Source organism: Eutrigla gurnardus (assembly GCF_963514095.1).
Source record: "Eutrigla gurnardus genome assembly, chromosome: 9".
NCBI lineage: Eukaryota > Metazoa > Chordata > Actinopteri > Perciformes > Triglidae > Eutrigla > Eutrigla gurnardus.
Genome location: NC_139923.1, coordinates 6,577,376 through 6,595,333, shown reverse-complemented (window position 1 = coordinate 6,595,333; position 17,958 = coordinate 6,577,376). Strand labels below are relative to the sequence as shown.

Sequence of the window (17,958 nt, the reverse complement as noted above, 5' to 3'; positions counted from 1 at the left end):
CCAGATCTGAACCAGACCACTTGAGACCTCCTGGTGTCATCATTCAAAACTCAAACATATTCAGTTTACACTGAGACAGAAAAGCAGCAGCTCCTCACATATTGTCTGCTATTGGCTTAATTGGATTAGTCAACTGTTAAACTGATTGATAATTAATTTGCGATTGATCAACTAACTATGCGGTTTGTTTTGTTTCTTAATCACTTTGTCCCTGGAAACATTCGTTTGGTTGCATGGGAGCGTAACTGTGTGAGCCAGGGTTTCTATGTTAGCAAACACTAGCATGACTTGTATGTTTGACATGTAATGACTAGCAGGCTGACAGTCTGAACCATCATGTGAAACACATCTACGTGCACCAGTAATGATTTGCATATACAAACACACTTATTCCCCAGTGGCAGCAGTAAAACTGTGGCCGTTGACAGCTGTACAGAGAAATCTTAATCTCCTCATCTGCAGGGTGCTGCTGGTGCGGGGGTGGGGGGGGGGGGGGGGGGGGTTGTTTCTCTTTTTCCTCTCCTTTAATTGAAGGACACATATAGCACAAGGTGATGTGAGAGTGGCTTAGACGTCAGGGGTTAGTTCAGGGAAAGTTCTCCGCTTCCCGTCCCCATCGCCGCCGCCATCATCATCATTCTCACTCCCCAGAGAGAGAGAGAGAGAGAAAGCGACGAGCCATTCTCATACTGAACGAGGGAATGGAGGAAGAAAATGAAGAAATGAAATCAGCCTGCCATCATTTGCATTCAAGTTTTATCGCCGTTGAGGAGGGCGTTTTTGGGCCTGATAAGGAGAGGGCGTCGCAAACTGCGCTGGAGGTGGAGAGGTGTGTGTGTGTGTGTGTGTGTGTGTGTGTGTGTGTGTGTGTGTGTGTGTGTGTGTGTGTGTGTGTGTCTGTGTGTGTGTGAATGTGAACTGACTTTGGCGACAGAAGGTGTCTCTGGAGTTCAGTTCTGTTTGCACTGACACATACGTGTGAGTGTGGTGAGGACAGGGCAGTGGGGGCGGGGGGTGGGGGTGGTGTATGTGTGGTGGGGGTGTGGGAGCGGGGGGTTAATATCAGATGGTGAGGACAGGGCAGTGGGGGCGGGGGGTGGGGTGGTGTATGTGTGGTGGGGGTGTGGGAGCGGGGGGTTAATATCAGACCAAATAATTAGATTCGCTATCGTCTCGGCGGCAGCAGTGCGGGGATCAGGCAGATTAAAGCTGGGCTCAGGGCTGAGTTAATATTCATGAGGGGACCGGGGTCCGGGCGAGGGGCTTAGACTGCAGCTCAAAGAGTCTCCTCCGGCTGATGGGGCTTAAGGCAGGGCTCTCAACCAAGATGGAGCTCTGCCGGGGAGGCCTGACAGCCCACTGATAGATGGAGGGTTGGTTGGATAGTTTGGGTGAGACAAGAGGAAGAGAGGATGACAAGGCAACTATGTGGATCTCTAGATCTTCATTTCATCATGAGGTTGTTGCGAAATGCCAAGAGCCTGACAATTCTTCCTTTTTTTCTCCTCCATCCTTTATAAATTGTCACCACTGACTTCATACAGTCCTGACTCTTACTTAGTGAATATGTTACCATGTCTGGGTATCTTGTGAACATACCGTACCTGACTTTCTATACCGCGTAGTAGGCAACTTTTCTGATGTCTCAGACCCCAACCACACTGAGATGCATCCCTTGGCAAAGTGCGTCGGTCAACCAGCTGATGATCCTGTGTAGTAGTGGGGGGGGGGGGGGGGGGGGGATGAGGAGGATGGAAACAAGACCATCAAATTTGGAAATTTCACAACATACATTTTGTGGAAAACCACTAATATCATCCATTCCTACCACATCAACCGCCATCAAAACAGGAAGGAAGTGGTTCAGTAGTAAAGCCCGATTGTGTGCCTGGAAAAAGTAATCATAAGTGTAATTCATGGTACAATTCAAATGGGATCAAAAAAAGATTTGTCTGTTGCGTTGACTACTGTACGTATGTACTATGAAAGGACGGTGGATACAGGAAGGGGCGGGGCTTAGCCTCCTTATACCTGGCCTTACTGTTAGATAGAGACACTGCTCTCAGTGGGGGGAAACGTCAGTGAGGCCTTAGCAGCTTCTTTGTAGCTGTTGTCAAAGGACAAATGGTGTGTTTTTTCATTATTGATGGATCCCATCAGGGAACACAACTCATGTTTGACTTTGTTGAGTTCATTCTGATGTTCGTAGTATTCTCATGACTTACCCTGGATAGAAAACACTATTTGGCTGCTCCTTTTCGGCGTAGCCTCGGTTGACTCTTTGTAGGTCCACGCACGTTCCTCGGGTGACTGTTGGCTATATGAGTCAATGAGATCGGCCTCAGACCAAGAGAAGTGAAAAGGGTTCTGATAGCATCCAGTGGCCTCTCCGTCCTCCTTAACTCACCCCCACATCTTTGGCATCTGCATTCTCCACTGGCCTGGCTAATTACACACACACAAACACACACACACGCACACACACACACACACACACACACACACACACACACACACACACACACACACGCTCAAAGTGTGATCTGGCCCTGTGCCTCTCTGACTCTCATCTCATTTGAAGCTGTGTCGTGTGTGTATTCGAGACTGTAACGTAGCATGTTTCAGGTTGATGTTGTAGTAAATCTATTACTTTAATTGGGGGTTATGTTGTGATTTATTCATCCATTAGTTTAACCCTCAATGTTAACCTTCTTAAAGTAAGAGCAGCAGCATCTGTGTGAGCAACAGTTGATCAGTATCCCCCAGGCAACACCCACCAGTTCTGAAAAATGAAGCCAAAGCTGAAGGTCCTTAAAGCTGCATTCTCTCTGCTGACCATCAGGGGGCGATTCCTCTTTGATTGTATAGAAGTCTGAGAAATTCACCCTCCTTCTCTCTTGAGGTAGCTACCACGCTACCAATGCATTTAGCTACTAAGGTGACTTTAACACTTAGATGTAAATTTTACCTTGAAATATGAAGATAACTTTGTCAACAGCTTCACACCAGAATCCAGATGGATCCAGATCCAGTAAGGTTGCTGCTCGGGCTGACGCTTGTGTTTATCAGATCCACCCGTCGCTCCTCCACAGTCCAAAAATGGTCACTTCCTTCCCTTGTTGCAAAAATTACAAGATGGCAACTCGAGGCTTCAAGCCCGTAGTCCACAAACCAATGAGTGACGTCGTCTATGGTATCTCCGTTAAATCCATCTGTGGTCATGCTGTTTGATTTCCAAGTGAATGTATGTATATATGGGTGCATATATTTGCATTGTAGTCTCTGCAGGGTTTCTGAATCCCACTGTGTCCACAGGTGGGCAGGTTTCCTTCAGGCTTCCTGTCTTTACATCTGACCCCTGTCTACTCTTGGCTGGAGTGTTGTTTTCTACTTGTCAGTGCTTGTTTATGTGATGGCAGATATGGGATAAGAAAGATTTCAAAATAGTTTTGAATGTTACAGTTTTGTCACTGGAGTGATTTCTCTAGTCAATATGTATGACTATATGATATGTAAAATATTCCATAGCTATGGATCAATAACTTTTCCAAAGATATTGTATTATGTATTATGTTTCTTTGGTCAGACAGTAAAACATTGACTAACATGACTGTAGTAGTAGAGAGTATCACACTCACAGTAATTATTACTTATTATTTTTGAAGAACATGTCTTTGCGTGAGTCTTTCTCATTTATTCTTGCTTTGTGTGTGTGTGTGTGTTTGTGTCTTTTGCACTTGTGTGCTGCCGAGCTCTCCCCATTGCCCTATCATGGCGAATTCCAAAGCCTTGGCTGTGATGAATTAGTCTGAAACAAATTAGCAGTACTTACAGCTCAGACGGCTCCAGCATTGGGTTACAAATTAAAACAAAAGAAGCAGTATCTCCACATCAGCGCTAGTTCCCCATGAAATCCAATACGCTCTGCCTCAGTCTACAGACTGAGGCTTCCTTCTTTCTGTCCTTCCTCTCTCGCCTCTCTGTCTTATGAAGCTGTCCCGCTGACGACGTCCATCTTCTGCAGGTATTTCAAGATTAAACTTTGTCCGCAAAGTGAGGTCCATCTGATCACACTGCAGTCAGGATGCAAAGCTTTTGGTTCTAACGAACAGTCTCCTGGTTTTAAAGTCCTGTGTTTTTTGGCCCGTCCAGCGTCCAGACCTCCTCATGAACACCTGGACTCATTTGAAACTAATTTGTGATATGTTTCCCCAATGGAATGTATTTGTGTGGAAATGCGTCAGGGTGCAGATTAAGAATTTAACACATTTTTTAATGCACTCTTTTTTTCTATTTGTTTCATCCAAAATAATGCCTTCAAGTTTTAAAATGGCACTTAAGGTAAAAATTGGCTTTTTCAAGTCACTCGTGATATTTATGATTATCCCGATTACCAAGATTGAGTTATTGTGAGGGTTTTTATAGCGATCCACAATTAACCTTATATCGTCGTATCCCCTTTCTGTCTACTAATATATTTTCATATTGAACAGAAGTGAATTTAGACCAATGGAACCATTAATATAATCATATGCAAAACTAAAACTGCACGTACTTCCACTTCTGCACATGTGTCTAATGTAGAAGCAGTTTCACATCTTCAATTTCTATTCATAAGAGGAATCTGGAGCACTGAATGCACCCTCAGAGTGCTTTATAGTTCTTTAATGAAGGGCGTCTAGGAGAGAATGGACTGGGAGGGGAACCAGGTTTTGGGGAGGTCAGATACATGTGCAAAGAGGGTACTCATCAGTCTGGATCATCTCCTCTTAGCCAAATGCATGAAATGTGCCAGTTTGTATGATACACACTTCTTCCCACCATAGCATACTTTCACTGCTGAGTTTTCTCCCAAAGCTGGTGGTAGATCCCTTTGTCACTCAGTTGGAGGTCCATTTTCACTGATTTTATTATTATAAATATGGCAACACTAAGGAGTAATAATCGTTGTGAAATTGCTACACTACAAAGAAAGAACAACAAACATACATACATACATACGTTTTCTGAAATGTTTAAATGTGCAAATGACACATTATCCTATGATACGTGTGCCTATACACATATATTTCCAGAACAGAAATCAGCTTAACATTTCTTGTTTCACTTTGTTGACATAAGGTTTTTTCATACAAATGTGATCACTCCATGAATCAGCAAAGACTGTCAACAGCCATTAAAAAGATCATTTTTTCCATGTTTTTAGGAATAAAATGTTGTATAATTCAGGCTCTGGATGACATGAACCAGCCCAAAGAAACTGGAAAGTTACTGAGGTGGAGAATGCTGTCTTAAGAAACGGCTTTTGAACATATGGATTGTAAAATGTAATACATTTTGAAGACGCTACAGCTGAATAGGGTATAGTTGATTATTCACATTAAGACAATCATTTTTAGTATTACAAGTTTTCTGAAATGTTGTCTAAATATACAAATTAAGCAATGTCTAATTTTGATGAATTTATGAGACAAAATAGAAAAAGTAGTAAAATAAATGTTTTCTCTCCAGGAGCCTGAAAGAAGATATGGAAGCAAAATAATCCAAAATCTCTAAATTGACCAGTGCATGTTTTTATGTCTGCAGTTTCCCCTTTAGGAGTTTAACAAATCAGGAATACATAATAAGAATGTTGGGCCATAAAGAACCCTGCAGGCCTTTGGTATTAAAAGCAACTGGTGAGTGCAACGGAAACACTTAACAAGCAGGTGTCACCCTCATGTCAACTTTGACCCCTGTAGACTGGAACTGCTCCATCAGTCTGGTGGAGGACTCTCAGGTCCAGTACTGAGGGAATGCTGCCACCTGGTGGAGACTGATCAGTACTGCCTCACACACTGTTAGAAAAGTGACCCAGGCTTTAAAAGGGCAGCATACATTTAAAGGCCTTTACAATTTTAAATAGTCGTGTTTTATACAGAAAAGCGGAGTCACCTTCATCTTGGCAGTTAGAAGTACTGTAACTGTTCATGTCAACAACGTCTGTCCCCCTGTATCCATGATGTAACCCAGACATGACACCAGGTCACTGAGAAACGGTGCCAATGAAGCGCTGCTGTCGAATGGCGTATGTTGAGTATGATGAGACGTTTACAGTCTAAATCCGTATGGAGACGCATTTCTGAGTAAACAAGATCGGAAGCCGGACACAACGTTGATTTGATGAAAAGATTAGCTCACCACCTTCTCTAGCTCTGATTGGTTGATGCATGGACGTCATGATATGATTTTAGTGGTTGCTACTAGCTGATGTAAGCACGCGTCATGATCCAGAAGGGTCCAAAGTAGACATGCGAGGGTCTGAACATGTCAGCTCTCCATTATCCTGGACTCACCTCGCATTAAGTGAAGAAACAAATCATTTCATTGCATCACAGATAAGACGTGCATCTTTTTTTGTGGGGGAAAAAAGATAATCATTAAGTGTTGTCCCATCACTATTAAAGTCATTTTTAATGTCAGCTTGACTTTAAAGTTCATAAATGGCACTACAGAAGAAGACATGCTCTGCAGTATGAGAATGCAGTGTGGGGTGACGGACACGGGACAAGCCGGTGTCCTGGGAGTGATTGTCAGAGGAAATCCTGCTGCTTCACATGAACAAAGGTGGGATTGTGCTGCGGACACACAGGTGTGTGTATATCTGCCTCTGTGAGCCTCATACCTCCACACCTACAGACACTGGATGTTGGCTCTCCACTCTTTGTCCAGTGTATTCACTCTGGATCTAATTATGGCAGCCGTCTGAATAGCAGCCCGTCGACCTCATCAGATCTTCTTTCTCTTCCCTTTTCTTCTCCCGGGGTCTCTCTTCCTCCTTTATTCCCTTTATTCGTGTGGCTTTGTTCAGCCTGAGCTCCCCTCATTTCCTTCTCGGGTTGTAATCATCCTCCGCTCGCTGCCGTTCTTTTTAAACAGGTGTTTACCACTGGCCTGCACCGCGGGACTCTGTGTTCTGGACATCAATGCTTGTGTTTGGTGATTGTCTGGCGGTCTGGATTTTACACAGTAGTCCAGTTAAAGGAGAGAAGCGACACATGGAAGTGGCAATGTCATGTATATAAAATGCCTCTCTTGTTTAATTTGATTTGTTTCCTTTTAAAACACTATCAAAGGGAGGCATGGGTTAAATATGTGAATTCATTGAGACTCAAAATCTAGAAAGTTCCTTCAGCAGCTGGAATTCAGGGACGTCATGAATCCCACTGACGGACTGATCCTTCAGGTTCTACTGAGGACTGAGTCCTTCTTTCAGAGCATCTTGAAGCATGTATCCTCGTGGCACCTCAAACACCCACAGTCCCATGTGCATGATGCATTTCCTGTCCCCCAATTTGGCAACAGGAAAAATTTTAGTCAACTTTGAGTTATTTCACAGCAGCAGTCGACAAAATCTTAATAGAAATTACTGAATATAAATAACCGATGATCAAAAGTTTGTTATGAATTTTCGTTGCCCAGCAACAGACTCGTTCGGCGAGCTACTAACGACGACGACTGAGAGAGACGGCATGTAGAGCAGCATATTATCACATCTAAGTCAGTGAAATAAAGCTTTATTTAGACCAAACCAGAGTGAGTTTGTTTTTGATTCTGTCCAGTTTGAATTAAGGGTTTTACAATCGGTGTGGTAAAAGTTTTGTTTATCCAATGGAGTCTCCGGACCACCAATCAAGTTCTGTTAACAAATAAATAAGATTTAAATCCCAAAGGAAAAGTAAGGCACAGTTTGCCACAATAAATCCTTAATTTTCTCACACACTCACATGTCTTTTTGGCCGCAGTGGTCATTTTATGCTATGTGGGTAAAATATAATTTGTATATATAGCTCATGTGTGTAAATGCAGGAATGGGGGGTTTAATATCAACATAAAGTACATAAGAACATACCAGTTCATGTTGGCATCTTTTAATACAAAACACAACAATAGAACAGAAAAACTGGAACCTACAAGTTTGACAAAAAAAAATCATAATTTTCTTTAATTTGAGTAATTAATACATCAAGACCTACGTTGATTTTATATTTTTATTATGTTTAAATCATGTCAGAAAAAAACCTCTTGACAATACAAGTTGTCTTTGCTGTGTGTATTACACTCTTCTTCATTGTGTACTGTAGTATTCAGCAGTGATTGATGATTCTGATGTTTGTTCTTCATCTCCTTTGTGTGTGTGTGTGTGTGTGTGTGTGTGTGTGTGTGTGTGTGTGTGCGCGCAGAGCTCTAGGTTGTCTCTGGTGTGTGAAGATCCAGACTGTTGGATTGGTCTGCTCCCTCTGACCTCTGACCTCTCAGCTGCCAACTGCACCATCTACAGCCAAGGTGATGACTCAGAGCACCACCAGGTTATTCCAGTGAACCAGTCAGCCTTAAAGAGTTCACACCAAACATGCAGTTTGAAGTTTTGTTTGGCCACGGGGTCATTTATGTGCTTCACTCTTTGTAGACGTGTCATAGAGGAGGCGGGGCTTACCTCCATGTAGACACCCACAATGATTCCTCCATCATGGCTGAATTAACCAAACACCGTCCTGTCTGAGTTCATAACATCAGTCAGAGATGCTCGGTGAACTTCACCAAGCTGGATTCACTGTTAACACATATGCTGTTTACTCCAACCCCAAATAAACTATTTAGCTGTGATTTAATAACAATAATCAGATAAAACCAATGCTGAAACAACTCCATAATGATGGCGATTAGTAACATTTCTGAAGTCATGCTTTGTTAGGTTTGGCAGCAAAACGACAAGCAAACAACTTTTAAAATGCTTGTTTTCTGAATGGAGTCTGGAATCTGAGTCTGAGTCAGTTGAATTAGATTGAATTGGACAAAGAATCACGCAAATTTCTCCCTTGAGTTTTCCGTTAACATTTTACTCATTTATAAGGGTATAAATATACACCCCTTGCTCCTCCGCAGTCCAAATATGGTCACTTCCTTCACTGGTCACGGCCAAAATGCAAAAAACAGGAACATGAATTTTTGTATTGTGTATTTTTGTGTATCAGGCTCTTTTTTTTATGACAGCAACCTACACAGCTTTTAATGTCACCTGTGACCACATTGACCATTATCCTGATAATGGAAAGTCACCACGATCAACTTATTGTGCAATAAAATCCTATACACCTTCCCATATTCTAAAGCATTCATTGCGTGTGTTTTCAGGTGAGGAGTTGTTCTGTAAAGTGATCAGAGAGCTTGCGGCTGGTGAAAGGCTCGTGGCGTCGCTGTTGCCACCTCGGGGCTCCTCCTCCTCGCCGCCCAACCAGCTCTCACCTCCACTCAGCCTCGTCACCCCGAAACAACCAGTGGTGAAGGAGGAGTCGCTGTACCCACCAGCGCTGCGCTCAGAGATCCAGCTCCTCCCACAGCAGGCTGGCATGGCCGCCATTTTGGCTACTGCTATTGTCAATAGTGAGTATTCTATTTCAGGCATTTGTTGGCAGTGTAGCTGCTTTTTTATTTATACCATAGTGTATATATTATGTATGGTGTGTACATATAAGTAGGTTCAATAAGAATCACGTGGATTTAAATCATGTGTATAGTACAAAATTGTATTAAATGTACTAGAAACACAAGCAATGTAATAGAAATGCACAGGAGATATTTCCTGAGGAATATATATTTAAAATGCAGAAGAAACCTGAGACTTATGGCCTACAAAGTATCCCTTCCTCATCGGTTATGCCCTACATGTTTTAACTTGTCAGCCGTCACATCGATATTCTGATCATTGCATATTATTTAGTGTTTGTCTTTGAAGTTGCAATGATCTCTTTGACCACAAGATGTCACTGCAGCTCTTTTTACTCTGTAAATGCTCTCATTTGCCATGTGCAGTGCTGATGTCTGCACTGATGCCCGAACACAAACACATATACTGTGACCATCCTAGTTGATTACACATTCCTAGATCTGGTAACGTTGCAGCACATTATAGTAGTAATTATGGCCTTGGATACGGTGTGTCTGTCAATGTGTGCAGGTGTGTCAAAGTGTAGAGATTTGTGTTAAAGGTCCGTCCACTAACTGTAAATGTGTGTTCTGCCGTCTATCAGAGGACATCTTCCCTTGCAAGGACTGTGGTATCTGGTACCGCAGTGAGAGGAACCTGCAGGCCCACCTCATGTACTACTGCGCCAGCCGCCAGAAGCAGCCGGCTGCAGCCTCGTCCCCGCCACAAGACAAGCCCAAGGATTCCTACCCCAACGAACGCATCTGCCCCTTCCCACAGTGCAACAAGAGCTGCCCCAGTGCCAGTTCGCTGGAGATCCACATGCGCACACACAGTGGTGAGAGCAAGGCTAACTGTATATGTTTGGCCTTCAGGGTCGCTACAAACCTCGGTCTCCACAAGTCGGGTACCGCTGTAGTAGTATATCAGAAGTTACATGCAAGCAGGCATCGATTCATTGTAAAACTAACAGTTTAAGTGCTTAATATTTTAGTAAGACTAGATTAAAGTAATAATCAAAATGAATGTAATGGTTCAAAAAATACTTGACAAAAACACATTTTCACTAAAATGCCAAGACTTTTAGTCAACTTAGACTTGACTAAAACAAATAGGATACAGATGACTGTGATTGTAACTAACAAGGTCTTCATACACAGAACTAACACTGAGCTGATGAAATGAACACCAGACCAGTGCTCATTATATTGGCTGCTCATCGTTTGTCCCTCAAACTCATTGTCCCTCACTGTCCTCCCACAGGTGAGCGTCCCTTTGTCTGTCTCATCTGTCTGTCAGCCTTCACCACAAAAGCAAACTGTGAGCGCCACCTTAAGGTGCACACGGACACACTGAATGGGGTGTGTCACGGCTGTGGCTTCGTCTCCACCACGAGGGACATCCTCTACAGTCATCTGGTCACCAGCCACATGGTTTGCCAGCCTGGATCTCGCAGTGAGGTCTACTCCCCAGGGCCGGGCCTTCCCAAGCTGCCCTTGTCCACCGGTGAGTCAGGTCATCATTCTAACAGTAGATTTTTGAAGACTGAACTATAAATATGTACACTTCAATCTGGACCAGATTCACTGAATCCATTAGTTCACTAATCTTGACTCTCTTCTTCAGGTCTCTGTCCAGGAGACTCTGGTGTTGTGCTGAAGTGTCAAGTGTGTGGCCACAACTCTGACTCCCCTGCCCAGCTTCAGCAGCATGTGCAAACCCACCTAGAGGTTAGGGTCCCGGCAGAAAGGAGCCCCACCCCTCGCCAACATACGCCATCGTCGGTTGACCACCCCCAGCTCCAGCCGTTTCCCCAGGAGAGGCAGCCACTGGCCTCTGTCCCGACACCAGACTCATCCAGTCCCGGTGCAAACGGAGGCTCGGCCACGCCTCGAGACCACAGTCCTCCTAATGCCCCGACCACGGACCTAAAGATCAAGGAAGAGCCACATTCAGACTCAGAGACAGAAGAGCAGCACATGAAGATCAAGGAGGATAGAGAGGAAGAGGAGCTTGGTGGAGAGGAGGGACATCAAGAAGCAAGAATGAAGACGAAGGAGAGCAACGTTTCCACATTCTCCTGTTCAACATCTCCCAAAAGTCCAGCTACTGCAACTGTGAAGGCAGAACCGACCAGTCCCACCCCCGGTTCTAGTCCTGCACACGTGGGAGGTACAGGGTCAGTTCTTCCTGGAGGAGCAATGTTCCTGTCTCAGTACATGTTTAATCCAGAGGCAGCCATATTGCCTCAGGCCTCGGAGATACTGGCTAAAATGTCAGAGATGGTCCACAGCCGTCTGAAACAGGGCCAGACGGTTCCACAGAGCAACCCAGCGGCCTTCTTCCCCTCTGGACCGACTGCACCCACAGACACAGCCACTCCCCCTCACAAAGGAACCACCTGCTTCGAGTGTGATATCACCTTCAACAACATCAACAACTTTTATGCACATAAGAGGTTGTACTGCTCCAGTAGGCACCACGGAGAAGGTGCGACCTCGGCGTCAGGCCCCGGATCAACGAGCGATGCAGCCCCAGCCACAGTGCCTTCCAGCGGGGCACACGGCTCGTCCGCCTCCCCTCAGCGTGGAGCAGCGAGTAGAGCAGCCTCTGCTTCTCCTACCGACTCAGACCCTCCTGCAGGGAGCGGAGCTACAGAACCCAAGAGGGTGGTGGAAGTGAAGAGAGAAACCCCTGTGGGGAGAGAGGGAGTATCATCCTCTTCTGAAGGGGAAGGTGGGGGTGGCAGTGTGGGAGGAGGAGGTGGAGGAGGGAGAGCGAGCGAAGGCAGCCAGAGTCCTGCTAGTGGTTCTGCCGAAGACCAAGAAGAAGATCCCAATAAAACCTTCTGTGTGGCCTGCAACATCCGCTTCAGTCGCCATGAAAACTACACTGTACACAAGCGCTTCTACTGTGCGTCACGCCACGACCCGACCAACCACCGAGCCGTGCACATGGCCAAGGCGACCACAGCGGCAGCCTTCCTTCCCCAGCCCATCCGCAAACGCAAGAGGAAGAAGATGTACGAGATCCACATGGCCAGGACCGAAGCCTTAGCCAACGCTGCCGCCGCCGCCGCCGCTGCTGCCAGCGCCGCGGCCTCTGCACCATCTCCCTCCGTCCTGGGCTTGGCGGTAAAGCGGGAAGTTTCTCCCGATGGGGCAGGCGGCTCCAGCCCCGAAGGAGATGGCCCCATTGACCTAAGCAAGAGGCCCCGTCTGAGAGAAGCTCCGCGTCACAGCAACAGCAGTATTCTCCCTTCGCTGCCGCTTACCGACTACCACAAGTGCACCGCCTGCAGTATCAGCTTCAACAGCATCGAGAACTACCTGGCTCATAAAACCTACTATTGCCCCGCCACCACCCTCCAGCCCCACACCTTGGAGCAGCTTCACAGGCTCAAGAGTTCCACCTCTACCTCTCCCAAAAGCAGGCCCCAACAGGAGCGCCCGGACCTCCTGCACCCCGTGGAGGCTAAAGCTCTGCCAGCCGAGTGGGTGGTTCAGGCTCAAGGCACTTCATCCAGTCCTCACCCCTCCGCCTTACCGGCCTCTGATGCCATATCTCCTCCACATGCGACCGCCACACTTGCAGTCACCCCAGGAGCTGGAGCCAAAGGGGTAGGTGCCACTTCCTCTCAGATGGTCTGCCCATACTGCCCAAACAGGTTTATCACCTGTGACCTGATGGAGCACTTCAAGACTACCCACGGCTTGGTTTTAACTATTCAACCGCCCCAGCCAGGCAGTGCAGTCAGCCGCAGCCCCAGCCTCAGTCCCAAGGATGGAGCAAACAGCCCCACCCCTCCGACCAGCCTGGTGTCTCGAGTTCACAGAGACAGCGTCAACGGGCAGGCAAGGAGCGGGACCACTTCTCCCGTCTCCCCGCTGGTTAACGGCAGCCCTTCAGTTGGGGGCGGATCCCCGTCGGCCGGCTCGCCTCTCCCCGTGTCTCCCCCAAGGGCTCCTTCTCTGACTTTGTCACCTGTGCCTGAGGTCCTGAGGGAGACGGTGGGGTCATCCCAACTTCCAGTCAAGGCGATCGCCCTGCCCCAGCCCGCCCCCAGCCCCAAAACCCCCGTGATCTCCCCTGTCGTGAACGGTAACACCCGCTTCTGTCGGCTCTGCAACATCAAGTTCAGCAGCCTCTCCACGTTCATAGCTCATAAGAAATACTACTGCTCTTCCCACAGTGCCGAACACGTCAAGTGAGCTCAGCGTATCTCTGCTTCCTCCTCCCCTTCCTTTATCTTTCTGAGCGGAGGTTTTCCGTCACGAGGTTCCAAGAAGCTCAGTTGTCCCTCCTCCTCTGCCAGTCCTCCCACATGGCTGCCGAACTGGCACTCAGCTGGCAGGACCATGACTGACTGTTACTCCCCTGGCAGGGCCGATGCCCGACTGCTCCGGAGCAGAATTTGCAGGCGGTGTTACTAACATGCATTAAGTGATATTCTCCTCTGATGGGTCAATGTTAGTAGTACACTAAGAGCTGAGTCAGATGCTACCTGCACACACTGGTGTGCCCCCGTCCCCTAGATCACTCTCTGTCTTCGTACCCGTCACCAGTTCAACATCTACCACTCCCAGGCCTCACAGTATGTTGCATTATGGGACGTTAAATACATGTATGTCAACGGCCTGTTTTCTGTCTCTCCGTTGAACTCTCAGTAATTGGATCCACACTGTTGGATTCTGACTGGTGATGATGCTAATTATGATGAATCTCCAGTGTTCCCCTGAGCTCTTAATGTTTCAGACCTAAACAGAGGAACCTCTTGTGTGGAAAAGACTTGATCATTGTTAATGTTTTTAATATCTGTGCATAGTCTATGATGTCTGAAAAAATAATTCTATAATGCTTTGGTTCCAACACTGGCTCTTTTTTGCTCACTAGAGAAGCTAAAGGATTTAGCTGAAAAACAAATATGTGGTATCACAATGTTACTAATTACTGAAGGATAATATTTAAAAATGGACCGTTTTCTTCTTTTCTTTCATACACACAAATTTTTATTTTCTCTTTAAAATGCAAGGGAGAAAGAAATGTGAAATATTTATCTTTTAGTCCTCACTGATTTCATGTCAACAGAAAACTACCTACCTGGTGTCTGAGAGTACTTGTATTTTTTATTTGTATATTTTTCATACTGTTGGAAGGAAACGATCTGGGTGTGTTGAAGTGTATTTTCTAAGTGTAGATATGTAATATCTTCTCACAGTAATCACTGGGATCACACTGAACTTTGATATCACGTTAGCATTTTGCTCTTCTGTTTATGTAATCTTTAATTGATGGTGAGGTCGAAAACCAGCGCTGTTTATTTTTAGCCCCTCTAGATAAGCGACACGATTGGATCAAGCGAGCTTCCTCTCGTACAGATTTTCACCAGAGAAAGTTGAACCGCTACTCACACTGTTGTGTTCGACGTGAGAAGGATGTAGCTTCCCACACTTTAGAGGACACACAGATCCTTTTATCAAACGTCTGTCTTTAGTTACCAGCACAGTCTGACATTACAGACACACTGCTCCACATTATTTGTTGCACACTGTTATTTCATACGTGTACTAAGAGATACACAAAACATAACAAATGCTTCTAATACACATCTTCAAAGATGTTATTTTCTTGAGTTTCTGTCCGGCAATGAAGGCGTAGCAGGGAGTAGTCACATCTTAGTACAGTAGAGTAAGCACATATTTAATAACCACTTATTGTGTGTGTGAGACGGAGACTCTCACTCATGCACACACACACACACACACACACACATGCCATGTTCCCATCCTGCTGTTGCAGTTGCAATACAGTGTTAGTTAGAACTGTGGAAAACCTTTTCTTTTTTCTTCTTTCCAACATCGATGCTAACGCACCAATGTAAAGGTCTAAGTTTTTTAAGGCCCAGACTTGTTTTTTAATTGGAGCGGTTGACAGCCAGTATTGCATCCAGATGCTGAAGTTGTTACAGATTTGGTTGTTTTCACCCCCAAATTCTACAGACTGAACATTTCCCTCAGGATTCCACTCTGGTTAATGTACAGGAGTCATTAAAGCACCAACTAAACACTTGGGAAATAGTATAGAGAGGCTAAGTCCCGCCCCTTCCAGAGTCCCCCTTGTTTCAGAAATACTATGTACAATGTGTAGTTCATGGTACAATTCTAACAGGATGAAATCATTATCTGTCAATATACGTTTACTACCGTGTATCATTTTACCCAAAGTCAGGTCCCATGGGGGCACAGGAAGGGGCGGGACTTAGCCTCTCTATTGGGTGATTTCAAGTCGTGAGACCAAATATCCAACACTGACGGGATTCTTCTGGTCGGCGGGGAGGCATGCAAACCAGCTATTGGACAGTTTGCTGAAATGCTGATGACCTGTGTGGTGAAGGCTGACCCGCTAATTCAGTAGAACACATACGGGAGAAATATGGTCCCGCCTTCTTTCACTCACCAACAGAACAAACTGTAAACACAACATTGACACGTTATCAGCGTAGACAGTTGAACATCGAGCTCCTCCATTGATAAATGTTCACCCAATCTTCCCAAAACCAGAAACCACAACGTGGCCGGTAATGACTCGGAGCAGCACTGTACCAGACACGACTCCTGCTCGGTGTTCAATCACGCTGCTCTTCTCCCCGGGTTCAAACGGAGAGAGAAACAGTCCGTTGGTGACATGACTGACGAGTCGAGTGCTGGGAAATCACCCTTTGAACTTGCCCCCTCTTAATTGCACTGTGTTGTATAAAATTGTGCTGAATGTTTTAGGGACTTTTTCTGTAATGTATTTATGTTATGCAGAACGTTTCCCCGTCCAAAGTGCGTCACCTTGAAGGACTTTCTGAAAGATTCAAACTTTTTTTCCCTGGTTGTCAACATGTTTTCTAAATGATTCCTCTGATAAAATCACAATGAATGTCAAACCTTTTATTTCCATATTTTTCATTTCAGTTCCATTACACTCTTGTCCAAACTATGCATGGGAAATTAAAAAAAAAGTTCTGAGAGACACTGACGGAGAATGTGATCGTGCTTCTTTCTGGCCCCCGTCTGTTTTGCGTGAACACTTGTGCACGACTGGCGTCATGTAGTGGGAGTGTGTGACGTGGGAGCTGGATTCAGCATCATCAGTCACCGTCTTTCATGAGAAAGGTCCCAGCACTCCGTTTGTGTTTAATACTGATTCGACTTGAATAAAGGCTGAGTGAATCATCAGCTTTCCTTTCAAAATAAAGTGCAGGAGTGATAGTACCTGGAGGAAAACTGAGAACAATCAGAGCTCCAAGGCTGCTCCGATCGATGGCAGCGTGCACGGATAAAAACACGGCTACCTTCAGAGACGAAAGGAACCGACTTTCTCTCCTGTGTTCATCCTTCAATTAAGGGATGAATTCACACGTTTTCAGTCACTGTGTCGTGGTGCACATTCATTCATACGAGCCATCATACGAGATGCCATAATAGCCGTAAACAGTCCTCCTCATCCTGTTTAAGCCACAGATATAAAACAGTAGACGTGATGTGTCCTGTGTAGCGGCCATCTTACCGCGTCCTGATCTAAACTTGCTGGCTCATGTTGTCCTTGTGATCCTCGTCATTCTCTGCCGACGCACCAGTACTGCTTTTTTAGTCGAGATAAAGAGAATAAGGCAACTGTGTCTGTCTATGATGATAATTGTGCATTTGCAGATCTATATTTTATTTTGATGATAAATTCTTTTTTATTTTCTAATATATGCTCATATTCTTTGTGTTATTTCATGTAGAAATCCTAATTGGATTCCGTGATGTGGCATATAGGCAGGCCATCAGACACCAGAGAGAAATGTACCTTCTATAATACTTAATATCTCTACAATAGTGTGTCTAGAGATGACGATGATGATGATGATGATGATGAGAACCTTGCTAAGTTTTTGGTAACGCCGCAGACGTTTATTTTTACATGATTATGAGAAGAAATCCCAAAGGAGATTGAACTGCTGAAGTGCCGACCTCTTTTCTCCGACTGGTTTACTGAACTGATTGAGTTCTGGATTATATTTGATTTGCTTTAAAGGAAAATCATGTGAAGGCATGAGGTCAGCTGTCAACAGGTCAAAGGTCAAAGGTCAGCGGCAGAGACAGAGGCACCTCTGTCACGCTCTCAGGCTCTTCTGGAGCGTAGTCCTTCAACTCTCCAACAGATGGCACCTTTCTTCAGACAGGTCAGAAGCAGACGGGGAGTCTGACAAATCAACAACTTGATCCTGCCTACAGGTTTGTGTTAACGGTTCCGGAAGACGTTGGGCCAGTTCACCATGCTTGGACTCAGGAATTTGATGAACCTCACCGCCAACTAAGTCGTTCCCCATAATGAAATCAACACAATCAATGGGGAAATAGCTACCAGGAAGAAACAGTGATGAAGATGAGATATTCATCACTGGTCCTCATGTGCATCCCGTGTAACTACAGTGGTCACAGCCAGACTCCACACTCAGA

General features: G+C 45.4%; 1 protein-coding gene across 1 annotated transcript in view; it reads left to right on the top strand.

Moving 5' to 3' along the window:
- The window catches only part of zfpm1 (zinc finger protein, FOG family member 1), a 102,224-nt gene extending 85,741 nt beyond the window's left edge, over positions 1-16,483 (top strand). Inside the window, exons 5-9 of the mRNA XM_084017471.1 lie at positions 8,223-8,325; positions 9,175-9,423; positions 10,071-10,304; positions 10,730-10,972; positions 11,093-16,483. Coding sequence (XP_083873597.1) covers positions 8,223-8,325; positions 9,175-9,423; positions 10,071-10,304; positions 10,730-10,972; positions 11,093-13,677 — 3,414 coding nt within the window. The 3' untranslated portion in view covers positions 13,678-16,483. The remainder of the gene's footprint in view (positions 1-8,222; positions 8,326-9,174; positions 9,424-10,070; positions 10,305-10,729; positions 10,973-11,092) is intronic.
- The last annotated feature ends 1,475 nt before the right edge of the window (positions 16,484-17,958 follow it).